The 12077-nt window shown below is 49.8% G+C and overlaps 1 protein-coding gene across 2 annotated transcripts in view; it reads left to right on the top strand.

Moving 5' to 3' along the window:
* The first annotated feature begins 4221 nt into the window (after positions 1-4221).
* Cenpm (centromere protein M) overlaps positions 4222-12077 on the top strand; it is a 9418-nt gene continuing 1562 nt past the window's right edge. Inside the window, exons 1-5 of one of the 2 annotated variants that reach the window (XM_005354467.2) lie at positions 4222-4285; positions 4666-4745; positions 5450-5542; positions 7517-7596; positions 8641-8732. In XM_005354467.2, coding sequence (XP_005354524.1) covers positions 4229-4285; positions 4666-4745; positions 5450-5542; positions 7517-7596; positions 8641-8732 — 402 coding nt within the window. In that variant the 5' untranslated portion in view covers positions 4222-4228. The remainder of the gene's footprint in view (positions 4286-4665; positions 4746-5449; positions 5543-7516; positions 7597-8640; positions 8733-12077) is intronic. The other variant, XM_005354468.2, reaches the window with a different exon arrangement.

Consider the following 12077-nt stretch of genomic DNA (forward strand, 5'->3'; position numbering starts at 1 on the left):
GAGAAGAAGAAGAAGAAGAAGAAGAAGAAGAAGAAGAAGAAGAAGAAGAAGAAGAAGAAGAAGAAGAAGAAGAAGAAGAAGAAGAAGAAGAAAGCAAGCAATCTGCCATATGCCCTGAACATTTCAGGATGCTTCTTTCTGGATAGGCCAAGAAACAAGATCCCAACAGCTTTGTGCCCAGGTCCTTGCTCAGGGTTTATCTGCAGAAATGAATCGGAAGGGATAAGGTCATGCATGTCTCCTCCTGAGCAGAAGACAGACAAGCTTACCAGCCAATATAAAGCCACCCACTAGACCAGGCAGTGCTAACACACGCCTTTAAATCCGGCACTCAGGAGGCAGAGGCAGGTGGAGCTCTGTGAGTTCGAGGCCAGCCTGGTCTACAGTGAGTTCTAGGATAGGCAGACTGCACAGAGAAACCCTGTCTCAGGAAAAAAAAAACAAACTGCCTACTAGCTTCACAACATCCACAATGGCCCACTGTGGAGTTCAGGAGCTAGGAGAAACACTAGCTACTGCTTTTAACTTGATTTGATTTTAGAGACAGGGCCTCCTGTAGCCCAGGCTGACCTCACAATCACTACATGATAGAGGATGATCTTGAACTTCTGATCCTCCTGCCCCCACCCTCCAGTGCTGGGATCGTAGGTATGTGCCCCCACACCCTGCTTATGTCATCCTGGGGACCAGAGCCAGGGCTTTGTGTCTATGAGGCAAGCACTCTGCCAAGTGAGCAGCATCTCCAGCTCAGAGCGCTCCCATAAATTAAATAAAGCTACGCATCCTTTGTCTCTTCCTGGAAGGGCTTGTCTTCGGGAACGTCCAGGAAACAGGAATGAGCTGGATTATTAGTTTGTAAGTAGAACAGACTCTAGAGGCTGGGAAATTGGTGACAATGACATTGAGATGAGTGCCTTGGAGAAAGCAGAACAGAACCAGGAAAGGACACTAGGAAGCATGGGGGGAGGGTATTTCTTTAGGTAGAGTCATTAATAAAGCCTCTCTACTGTGAGTTCAAGGCTAGCCTGGTCTACAAAAGTGAGTTCAGGACAGCCAGAGACACACAGAGAAACCCTGTCCTGAAAGAAAAAAAGAAGAAAAAAAGAAGAAAAAAAGAAAAGAAAGTCCCCCCCACCCAGGAATTATTTAGGAGGAGGAAGATTTCCAGGAGTGGGAGGGAACCAAAATACTTCATGATTACATATTTCATTATTGCATATAACTAATACATGCTAATAAAATCATTTTTTAAAAATGGGCCAGTGGGGCCGGGCGGTGGTGGCGCACGCCTTTAATCCCAGAACTCAGGAGGCAGAGGCAGGTGGATCTCTGGGAGTTCGAGGCCAGCCTGGTCTACAAGAGCTAGTTCCAGGATAGGCACCAAAGCTACAGAGAAACCCTGCCTCGAAAAACCAATAAAAAAGAAAAAAAGAAAAAAAATGGGCCAGTGGGGGCTGGAGAGATGGCTCAGCGGTTAAGAGCACTGACTCTTCTTCTAGAGGTCCTGAGTTCAATTCCCAGCAACCACAGGGTGGCTCACAGCCATCTGTAATGAGATCTGGTGCCTTCTTCTGGTATGCACGGAGGCAGAAGGTGTTTGCCGCTGGCTCTGACAATGGTGGAGGGAAAGAACCAAATACCAGAGGCTGGCCTCTGAGCACCACACACCATGGCACTCGTGCCCATATGTGCACACACAGTCAATAAGCAAAATGTAAAAAATAAATAAATGCAAAGGAAATCCTCCCTCTAACTGCCCATGGTGCCTCCTGCCTGTAATCCCAGTCCTTGGAGAGGCTGAGGCAGGAAGGACTGCCCAGAGGCGAAGGCCAGCAGGCATCTCAGAGTAAAAACCTGTCTCAAAACCAAAACAAAACAAAAGCCACACAAAAGAGTTTGAAATTGGAGCAGAGGCATGAAGTAAGGGACAAGTTCTGACTGTTTGGGAGATTTCAACCAGAGGGACCAAGAGGAAGAAGGACAAGGTCCTGAACAAGGACAGCCAGGGGCTGCCGGGAGGGTGGGGCTGTTTACTGAAGGGCTAAGAGCTGCTGAAGTCAGGGAAGTTGTCAGGAGTCAGGATGCCTGTGGATCATGCCAGGTGTTTGCAGCACGCTGAGATGGGATTCAGGGGCTGGTTGGGATCAAGGAAGTTGCATCTTCTGATTTCTGTCTCAAAAGGACCCGGATGCTATGTGGAGAACCTTAGAGCAGGGAGCAGGTGAGATGATCCAGGTGACAGATGACGACGGCAGTCCTAATACTGCAGTGGTGGGATGTAGAGCAGAGCCAGGCGTGGTGGCACACGCCTTTAATCCCAGCACTCGGGAGGCAGAAGCAGGTGGATCTCTGTGAGTTCGAGACCAACCTGGTCTACAGATTGAGTTCCAGGACAACCAGGGCTACATAGAGAAATCCTGTCTCAAAAAAATAAAACAACAATGGAAGGGTATTGCTAGATTACTTTCTGTTGTTTGGGGGTATCAAAGTCTTTGGGGCAAGCTTAATTTTCACCATTTGGGTGTAATGGGGGGTTGTAGGCCTTTAGGGCTGATTATCTTGTTATAATCAGGGTAGGGGCTGAAAATCCTGTAACAAGTGATTAAATGTCTGGTGGGAAATCTTTTGAGTCTGCTGTTGAAGAAGTCTAGACAAGAAGTTTATGAGACAGGGTGCAATTAGTGGAACTAGGAAAATGAGGAGGAGTTAAGAATGGCAATATGTGGGCTGGGGATATAGTTCAGTGGCAAACGCTTGCTTAGCATGTGTTCTAATACTAGTAAGACTCTAAAAAGAGAAAACCATTCTAGCCCAGCGGTGGTGGTGCACGCCTTTAATCCCAGCACTCAGGAAACAGAGGCCGACAGATCTCTGTGAGTTCAAGGCCAACCTGGTCCACTGAAGGAGTTCCAGAACAGCCAGGACTACACAGAGAAATTCTATCTTGAAAAACAAAACAAAAGGCAAATTCCAATTCCATACTGGACAGTCAACAACCCATTGGCCAGACGCATTAAGCTGATTCTTATGATTTTGGAGATCTGTCTGGAGTTGTCAGATTTTTGTCTTTTATTATACCTGACTGGTTGACATAGAAGCAACATTCCTCCTAGAGGAAGAGGCAAAGGCCACCTTTTCTCCGCTGTTAGGTCTAAGCCTTGTCAATTTTCTTTAATGGTTTTCAAGTGCTTTGCATAGAAAGAAAATTTTTCTTAAAGCCACACCATGACCTCCTTGTCCTGCAGAGAGCGGGTCGAGTGCCCTATCACACTGTAGAACTATTTCAGCTAATGAGTCTACCTGTTGATAGATTTGGGTCTATTTGGTTTTAATAGGTACTTCCCTTAGTAGTCCAGTAAGCATTATAGGTAGCCATTTTGTCCCCTCTGCCAGGGGGTTTCCTTTTGACCTAACATCCCAGCCTTTTATAGAGGAGACATGCTCTCTTCTGTATCTACTTCCTGATGAAATTAGGACCCTCTTGTCAGGGCCCAGGGAGGCTGAAATGTTAGTCAGTGGCCAGGAGGGGACTCGGGCAAAGGGGCATTCAACAGCAGCATCTGGTTCCCTGACCCAGCTGTAGAGACTGGGAGCAGACACGTCATGTTTCGGCAGGACCAGGGGTCGAAGCCAATTGGAAGTTTATAGTCCACAGCTGATTCCTGGATGGCATCTGTCAGTCAAGCGGAAATCTGCTGAGACAGAGACTAAAGAGAGAAGTTTAGGAACTTAAAGAAAAACCATACATTGGAACTTTCTGGTAATTGGGGGAAGGGAGGGGTCCCAAGACTAGAGGAGAGAGAAATCACACCCTCAGGAATAGGCAGGTAGGGAATAGGCTGTATCAGGAGAAATGGCTCAACCGTTCAGAGCACTGGCTGTTCTTCCGGACGACCCAGGTTGGATTCGGAACACCCACGTGGCAGCTCATGACGGTCTATAAACTCGTTTTAATTAAATTGAAAACTTTAAAAATATATATAATGAACAATCTTTTTTAAAAGAGGAGGATGGTAGTGGCCGGAGTGATGGCTCAGCAGTTGAGAGCACGTACTGCTCCTGAGGGGCAGGCAGAGAGGCGGCGGTTTCTTCTAGAAAGCGCGCAGGCAGAGACCCGCCCGGACGTTCGAGCCCCGCCCAGCTCCGCCTAGCCCCGCCCACTGGAGGCGGGACTCCGGGAGGTTTGAAAGCGCGGCGCTCTGAGCAGGGTGGCTCGCCTGCCGCTGAGATGTCGGTGCTGAGGCCGATGGACAAGCTGCCCGACCTGAACCGGGCCACCATCTTGGTAGGTACGGAAGGCGCCCTGGGCCGGCTTCCCGCAAGCCCGGGCCCTTGCGCTTCCTCAAGCCACAGCGCGCCCGTCCGGGGTGGGCGGGCGCACTACTCTGAACCAATCGGAGTGGCGACTTACGAAACTGAATAGCGCCTCCACCAATGGGCGCGCGGCTGGCTCTGCCGCCTGCTTGAGTGGGCGTTTCAGTTCGAATTAGGGTTTCCCGCGTTCGGTGGGAGAGGCCGAGCGGTTCCTTGGAGTGTCGCTTGCCCGGTTCCCCTTGGAGCCGCCTCTGGCTGGGTGTATACCCTCATGGGGGATTCAAAGCTCCGGGCCCTCCAGCGGAGCCGCCCTGCTTGGGTCTCCACCTGTCTGGTCCTCTCCCTTCGCAGCTGGTGGGCACCGAGGATGCGCCTCTGCAGCAGCTGGCGGAGTCCATGCTCAAAGACGACTGTGCTTCCGAGCTGAGGGTGTAAGTTGCGTTGGTGCAGTCTGAACTCTGGGCTGGCCTGCGGGGAAGGGAAGGGAGCCTGCGGGAGAGGACCCAACTCCTCCCAGATGCCACCTGTCCTCCCTCGTCCTGCCCACCCTGGCGGAACTGACTTTTTACAAGTCTCTGCAAATGTTCATGACCCACACGCAACGCCAAAAGCCCACTTACCCACTGGAGTTCTGGGTCGTCAGCACCTAAAAACAAAGCAGAGGTCTGTGCCTTGGTTTCGCTTCCTTTTGCTGCGTAAGATACTCTGACGAAAGCAACTCAAGGAATAAGAGATGCTTGGCTCGCAGTGCCAGGTTCCAGCCCTTGGTGGCTGGAGAAGCCGGCGCTGCGGGAACTTGAAGCAGTCAGTGACATCATATCCACAGTCAAGAGGAAAGCATGCATGCTAGTACTTAGGTTGCTTTCTTCTTAGACAATCCGGTCCCCTCCCAGAAAATGGTGCCACCTGTAGTGGGCTCACCTACTTAGAATGTTAGAGGCCGCACCTGACCATGTCTTGGGGTGAAATGACAACATTTTTAAAAATGTTATACTTTTGGTCTGGGAAGAACTGGTTGTGTCCCCCGTCAGTGCTGGACTCCTGAGGCAGCTCCTTCCTCAGTAAAGGACGGTACCTGAGCGGTCGCTGTGAGGTGGCTACGGCTGTTGTTTTCAGTCCTGCCCTTGTTTTTCAGCCACTTGGCCAACTCCCTCCCTTTGCCCTCTGACGTGAACCGGCCCCGAATTGACCTGATTGTGTTTGTGATTAACCTTCACAGCAAACACAGGTGAGAGCCAGGACAGGCCTCTGGAGGACCTGCCTTGGCCACGTGATGGGAAGGCGGGGCCCTGAGAGGCTGCCTGGGGTGAGGAGGGAGGGCTACAGGGTTTGAAAGAGGAACCATGACCTGTTTGTTAGCACCTCCACGCCTAGTGCCTAAGGGGACCAAAAGAGAGCTTTGTACCCCCTGCAGTTAGAGTCTGTGGTGAGCTGCCCTGTGGGTTCTGGCAAACTCAAGTCCTCTGGGAGAGGGTCAGGGCGCTTAACTTTCCACGCCTACACTTGATGCCCTGTTTCCTGTTTATCTTGTTTGTAGTGCTGTGAACCAGTGCTCCGCTGAGGTTTTTTACACTGGGGGTTGTTATCCCCAGATCATTTATAAACGGGGTGTGACCTGAGACCGGTCCCACGAGGGGGACGTGGGCGTGGGGAGGTTGGGAGTGGGCGGGGCTTGTCTCTTCAAGGAACAGGGTACCCAGCTGACAGTCCAAGCCAGCAGATTGCAACGGAGTCACCCCCAAACCAACTAGGAGAACGAGTCCTGTATGTAAAAGCAAAGGGCCTTTATTTCTACACAAGTTTGCAAACTCAACTCTCCATGTGTCCAACGTTTCGGAGAGCCCCGAGCTCAGCTGGGGTTGGTTTTTATAATAGCAGAGGTTGGGGTGAGGGATTGCTAAGGTTCAGGACCCCTGATTAGCTGACATTTGTCTAGGGGTGTCCTGGTGACAAGCGATGGGTGTGTGCTGGCAGGTGATCCTATCTACAATGGTTGGAATATTAAGAATTTCCTTTGGACAGTCTATTCCTAGGTGGTGTCAGTTTGTGGTCTTTCTTGGAACCAGGTATTGGGACCTCTGTGGAGCTTGTCAGGGCTGGGTTCTACAGGGGTTAAATTTCAGCACATGACCTGTTAGCGACTAAACCCTATCAAAACTACAGCAGTCAGGAGTTGATAGTATGCAGGACAGTATTTGAGAAAAACAGCAGGTATCTGCAGAGAAAATTCCTAGAAGAATTACACCCCAAACTGTTGGCAGCAGTTTCCTCTGGAGAGTTGGCAGCCAAGAATCCTCAATGAAAGAGGACTCTTAAAGTGTGTGTGTGGGTGTGTGTGTACACAATATTTACTGCCTGATTATTTTATAAGCAATTATAAGCATTCATCAATTTCTCTATAAGTAAAAGTAAATTTTCAAACAGGGTATGGGCTTGGCAGGTGGCTCAGTGGTTATGAAAGTTTGGTTTCCAGCACTCACAATAGGAGGTTCACAATCTATAACTTCAGCTCGGGGGATCCAATGCATCTGGCCTCCAGACACCAGCACTCCTGTACACCTAAATTCACGCAAGCACTGATCAACACATAGTTTAAAATAATAATAATAATAATAATAAAACTTTTGAAAAAATAAACAGACGGGAAAATCCCAACATTTGGGATGTGGAGACAGGAAGATCAGAAGTTCAAGGTCATCTTCAGGGCAGCCTGAACTATGTGAGATCTTGACTCAAAAGGGTAAGGTAGACAGCAAGATGGCTTAATCACCCGAGTTCAACCCCAGTTCTGACCCACACAAGTACTTCACGGTACCTTCCATGGATGTGTGTGGTGTACACACACAATGAATAAATATCAAAAAATAATAACCCAGGTTTTAGCTAGGCATAATATTGTATATCATGATCCCAGAACTCAGAATGCTGAGGCAGGAGGATCAGGAGATATACGCCAGCTTGAGCTACAATAATGGCATCCTATCTCAAAAAACAACATGGGGGGAAATGTTGAGACAGGGTTCTCTCATAAGTAGCCTCGAATGTCCTGGAACTCTAGATCAGGCTGGCTTCAAAGTTAGAGACTTTGCCTGCCTCTGTCTCCTGAGTGGTAGTATTTTGAGGCATACCCAAGCAGGGCTGTGTTGTAAAATTCTGTCTTATGTTTGTTTGTTTGTTTTTCTTGCTTGGCCTTGTATCCCAGCTTCCAGAAGGTAGAGGAATCTCTGAACCATGTGGACAGTCGCTTCTTCCTGGGGAAAGTCTGCTTCCTCGCCACAGGGGGTAAGTGTGGGCCCCTTCCTGCTCACCTCTACCCCAGCAAGAGCCTTAGAGTAATCACAGTTGTGGCCCCTTGCTATGGCGGCCTGCTGAGAGAGTCTCCTTACCCACCTGCTGTCTGAGGAGGTCCAAAGAGGACATGGGATCTTCTAGAGCTGGAGTTACAGTTACAGATGGTTGTGAGCCACTGTGGGTGCTGGGAATTGAACCCAGGTCGTCTGGAAGAGCAGTCATTGCTCTTAACTGCTGAGCCATCTCCGACCTCCATTTTAGAACATACTTTGAGACAGGGTCTCACTGTGTAGCTCTGACTGTCCTGGAACTCACTATGTAGATGAGGCTGGCCTCAAACTCACAGAGATGCCCCTGCCTCCTAAGTGCTGGGATTAAAGGCTAAAGATGTGCAGTACCATGCTGGGCACTGCTGACCTTCTAACTCGATCCAGGTAGCTAATTATGCCCTTACTTGGAATTCCTTGCTGGCTCCTCTGGCTTTCAGAGTGAAATTCAAATCCTCTGAAAATACAAAGTAAACTGGAAGTGGCACAGACCTATAATCTCAACATGCTGGATGCTGCTAACACACGAGGGTCAGGAATTTGAGGACAGCACACAGGGGATTACTGAAAGTCCAAGGCCAGCTGACAGCCTGGTGAGATCAAGTCTCAAGGATTTTGCAGTTGGCCTCTGCGTCTAGCCTAACTCCCTTTCCTCTCATCCTTTGGGTCAGCTGCAGTTCTCTGAAAAAGTCCTGCTGATCCTGAGACGAGGCAGTCTTATGGGTAATCATGGGCTCTCACAGCGCTCCACCCTGGTTTCTCACCCCAGTGGTCTTTAGTGGGCACTGCCTCAGATTTACGCCTGAGAGGACTGGGCATAAGGTTAAGTGACTCGCCCCGGGCACTATAGCTCCACAGTGGAGAGCGGAGGTTCACAGTCCTGCTTTACATTTTGAGACAGGGACTCACTGTGTAGCTCAGGAGGTGGAGACAGAGGCAGGTGGGTCTCTGGCAGATGTAGCCTGCAATGTGCCTGGCTTCTTTGCAGCTGGACGGGAGAGCCACTGCAGCGTTCACCGGAGCACTGTCGTAAAGCTGGCCCACACCTACCGAAGCCCCTTGCTCTTCTGTGACTTAGAGGTGAGAGCCCTGTCGTTATGGTCAGTATTATTCTTCAGTACAAGGAAAGGGCAGTGAAAACACATTGGGAATGCTTACTGAAGGGTCAGCAGGTGTCCAGGTAAGTCATGTGTGTGTGTGTGTGTGTTTGAAAGTCCCTGTTAATATTGCCCTCCCTGCTAGGGTATAAGTACTTATGAAGTGTCATGTCTAATTGACCTCATGCCTGTTATTCTGGCTGTTAAGAGTACCTGATGTCATCTACCCTCCATGGTCTACAGTCTGTGGTGTCACAGGGCTTTTGTAGGTGTGCTCCCCATGAGCCCTGTCTAGCCATAACAAAGCAGGTATACGTTTTCTCTCTCTCTCTCTCTCTTTGGTTTTTCAAGGTAGGGTTTCTCTATAGATTTGGAGCCTGTCTTGGAACTCAACTCTGTAAACCAGGCTGGCCTCGAACTCACAGAGATCTGCCTGTCTCCGCTACCCAAGTGCTAGGATTAAAAGCGTGTGCCACCACCACCTGGCCCTTTTTTTCTTTTTTTTTTTTTCATGATGTTTATTGGTGTTTTGCCATGTGTGTCGGGTCCCTTGTGAGCTGCCGTGTGGGTGCTGGGAATTGAACCCGGGTCCTCTGGAAGAGCAGTCAGTGCTATACTGAGTCATCTTTCCAGCCCTGCTTTTTCTCCTTTTATTCTGTGTTTGTGCTGTATCCATATGTGGGGGAGGGATCGTGTACCTGCGCTTTCCCCGAAGCCAGAGAAGGATGTCAGGTGTCCTCTCACACTGCCGAGTTCCCTTGAGCAGGGTTTTTGCTGAATCTGGAACTAGACTGGTGGCTGTCAAGCCCCAGCAGTGTCCTGCCTCTGCCCACAGCACTAGAGTTACTGGCACCTGCAGCCGTGTACAGCTTTTGACATGGCTGCTAGGATCAGAGCGCATGCTTGTTGAGCATCACCCACCATGCCAGCTCTGGAGCCCCAGAAGTGCGTTTACATTGGCAGGTGTTGTTCAGCAGGAGTTAGTGTACGCTCCCTGGGAGAATTACCAAACGTTCTCTGGACCCAGGCTGCCTCACCTACATACCCAGCCTGCTCAGGACAAAATCCAACACATCCTGTGGCCAGGGTTTTTATTTGGTCTGTGAACTGTGCCCGTGACAGCAGAATTCAGGTTATCTATAAATCTGGATGAGAAGTAGAACTTGTCCGCTCCCCACAGCATCATACAACCCTCTAGGTGGCGCTGAGCTCATGAGTTAGCCAAGAGTGTTAATGGGTATAGCTAAGTTAGCAGTTACCAACAGACAGAGCGTGTTGGAGCTGTAATGCTGGCTTATTAGTTAAGAGCATTTGCTATTCTTGCAGAGGACCTGAGTTTGATTCTCAGCATCTACATAGCAGCTTACAACTGTGTATAACTTGGCCTTCTCAGGCACCAGGCACACACACATACATGCAAGCAGAACACCCATACACAGAGGTACTGATTTACATGTTAGCAACTCATCACTGCTGTGCTCTGGTTGCTAAACTGCCCCTAGACTGAAACATGGATCAGGGTATACATGGCATTCATTACACATCGGTCTTTCTTGTTAACAATTGTTTTCAGAAGTCTTGACTAGATCCAGGCTGTGCTCTAAGAGGTGACGACACCCTGTACCCTGGCACATCCGAAGTGTCTCACCCTCCAGGTTTTCCTCTTAATAAACTCCTGAGAAAACACTCCAGAAAGAGTCACCTTGCTCAGTCACACAGTAAGGTAAAGCCAGCCGGTTAGTGTGCGGCTGTCCCCCCATGGAGGCCTGCTGTAGATCTGTTTCTTGGTAGATTTATTTGTTTGTTTATTTATTTATTTTTTTGGGTTTTTCGAGACAGGGTTTCTCTGTGGCTTTGGAGCCTGTCCTGGAACTAGCTCTGTAAACCAGGCTGGTCTCGAACTCACAGAGATCCGCCTGCCTCTGCCTCCCGAGTGCTGGGATTAAAGGCGTGCGCCACCATCGCCCGGCATCTTGGTAGTTTTATGATCGCTTACTGAAGAATCATCTTTACCAGTCTGGCGGTGGTGACGCACACCTTTAATCCCAGCACTCAGGAAACAGAGGCAGGTGGATCTCTGTGAGTTCTACAGAGTAAGTTCCAGAACAGGCTTCAAAGCTACAAAGAAACCCTGTCTTCGAAAATTGGGGTGGGGGTGGGGGTGGGGTGTGGAGAGGAACGGGACGACTTTTGTCACACAGGTGCAGGTGGTGGTTGTGGTGCCTGCTAACCCTGTGCCAGGTGCTCTTGCTGTTCCGCATGTGGCCATGTGGTGGCAGGCCACACCAGTTTTTGAGTTTTCACGGCCTAGACTAGGACAGCAATGGGGTTCAGAAGGGCACTGCTCTCAGCCTGAGTTCTGTCCCTGGGCCCCACAGGTAAGGAGAGAATGGATTCCTTGCAAATTGACCTCTGACCTTCATGCGTGGGTGTACACACACACACATTCTCTCTCTAAATGTGGTTTTGAAGGAAAGTCACGGGGCCAGCTGTGGAAAGGAAAGCAAAAGCTGCAGTCTCGTCTTCAGCTGGCAGCAAGGCCACAGATACCTGCCCAGAACACGTGCCTTGGGGGGCCCACGTGCCTGGGTTGTCCTTTTCAGAGCATACCTACTGTCTTAACAAGTTGGAGCCTCAACATATTTGGATGCCTTTGTGTGATGGAGAGTTGCTAGCTCTCTTTTAGACTGGGAAACACACTTGGACAATACTTCTCAACCTGTGGGTCGAGACCCCTTTGGGGTCACATATCTGATATCCCGCATATCAGATATTTACTTAGATTCCTAACAGTGTCAAAATTAGAGTTATGAAGTAGCAACAAAATAATGTTATGGTTGGGGTCACTGCAGCATGAGGGCTGTATTAAAGGGTCGCAGCACTAGGGGCTTGAGCAGCGCTAGGAGGGGTGCGACTCGCCCAGTGGCACTGTCTACCTCAGGGCCTGTGCTAGTGCTTGGGGACTCAAAGCAAACACCGGCCTGTCTTTTCAGACGTTAGTGAGGTGCTTGGCAGCCCGGCAGAGCGTCTCTTCCCGTGGGCGTGGGCCGTCATAACTGCGATCAGAATGGTGTTGGGGGTGTCTCCATGTGGAGCTTGAGTGGCAAGAGACATCTGTGGCGCTCAGACTAGAGCAGCGGTAGATTGGAGATAGGAGGAGGGGGATTTAAAATACCTCTCTCATATACAGTGTGCCCAGCACCATTGCTGGCATTGGAGACACCACACAGAACAAAATGGTGAAGTTTATATAGAGACCCTGGCTGTGTGCTAGTCAGGAGCACACACAGGCCACTCTGCTTGTTTGTTTGCTGTGTTAAGAAGAATG

The sequence above is a fragment of the Microtus ochrogaster genome, chromosome 15, assembly GCF_000317375.1.
Source record: "Microtus ochrogaster isolate Prairie Vole_2 chromosome 15, MicOch1.0, whole genome shotgun sequence".
NCBI classification, from domain to species: Eukaryota; Metazoa; Chordata; class Mammalia; order Rodentia; family Cricetidae; genus Microtus; species Microtus ochrogaster.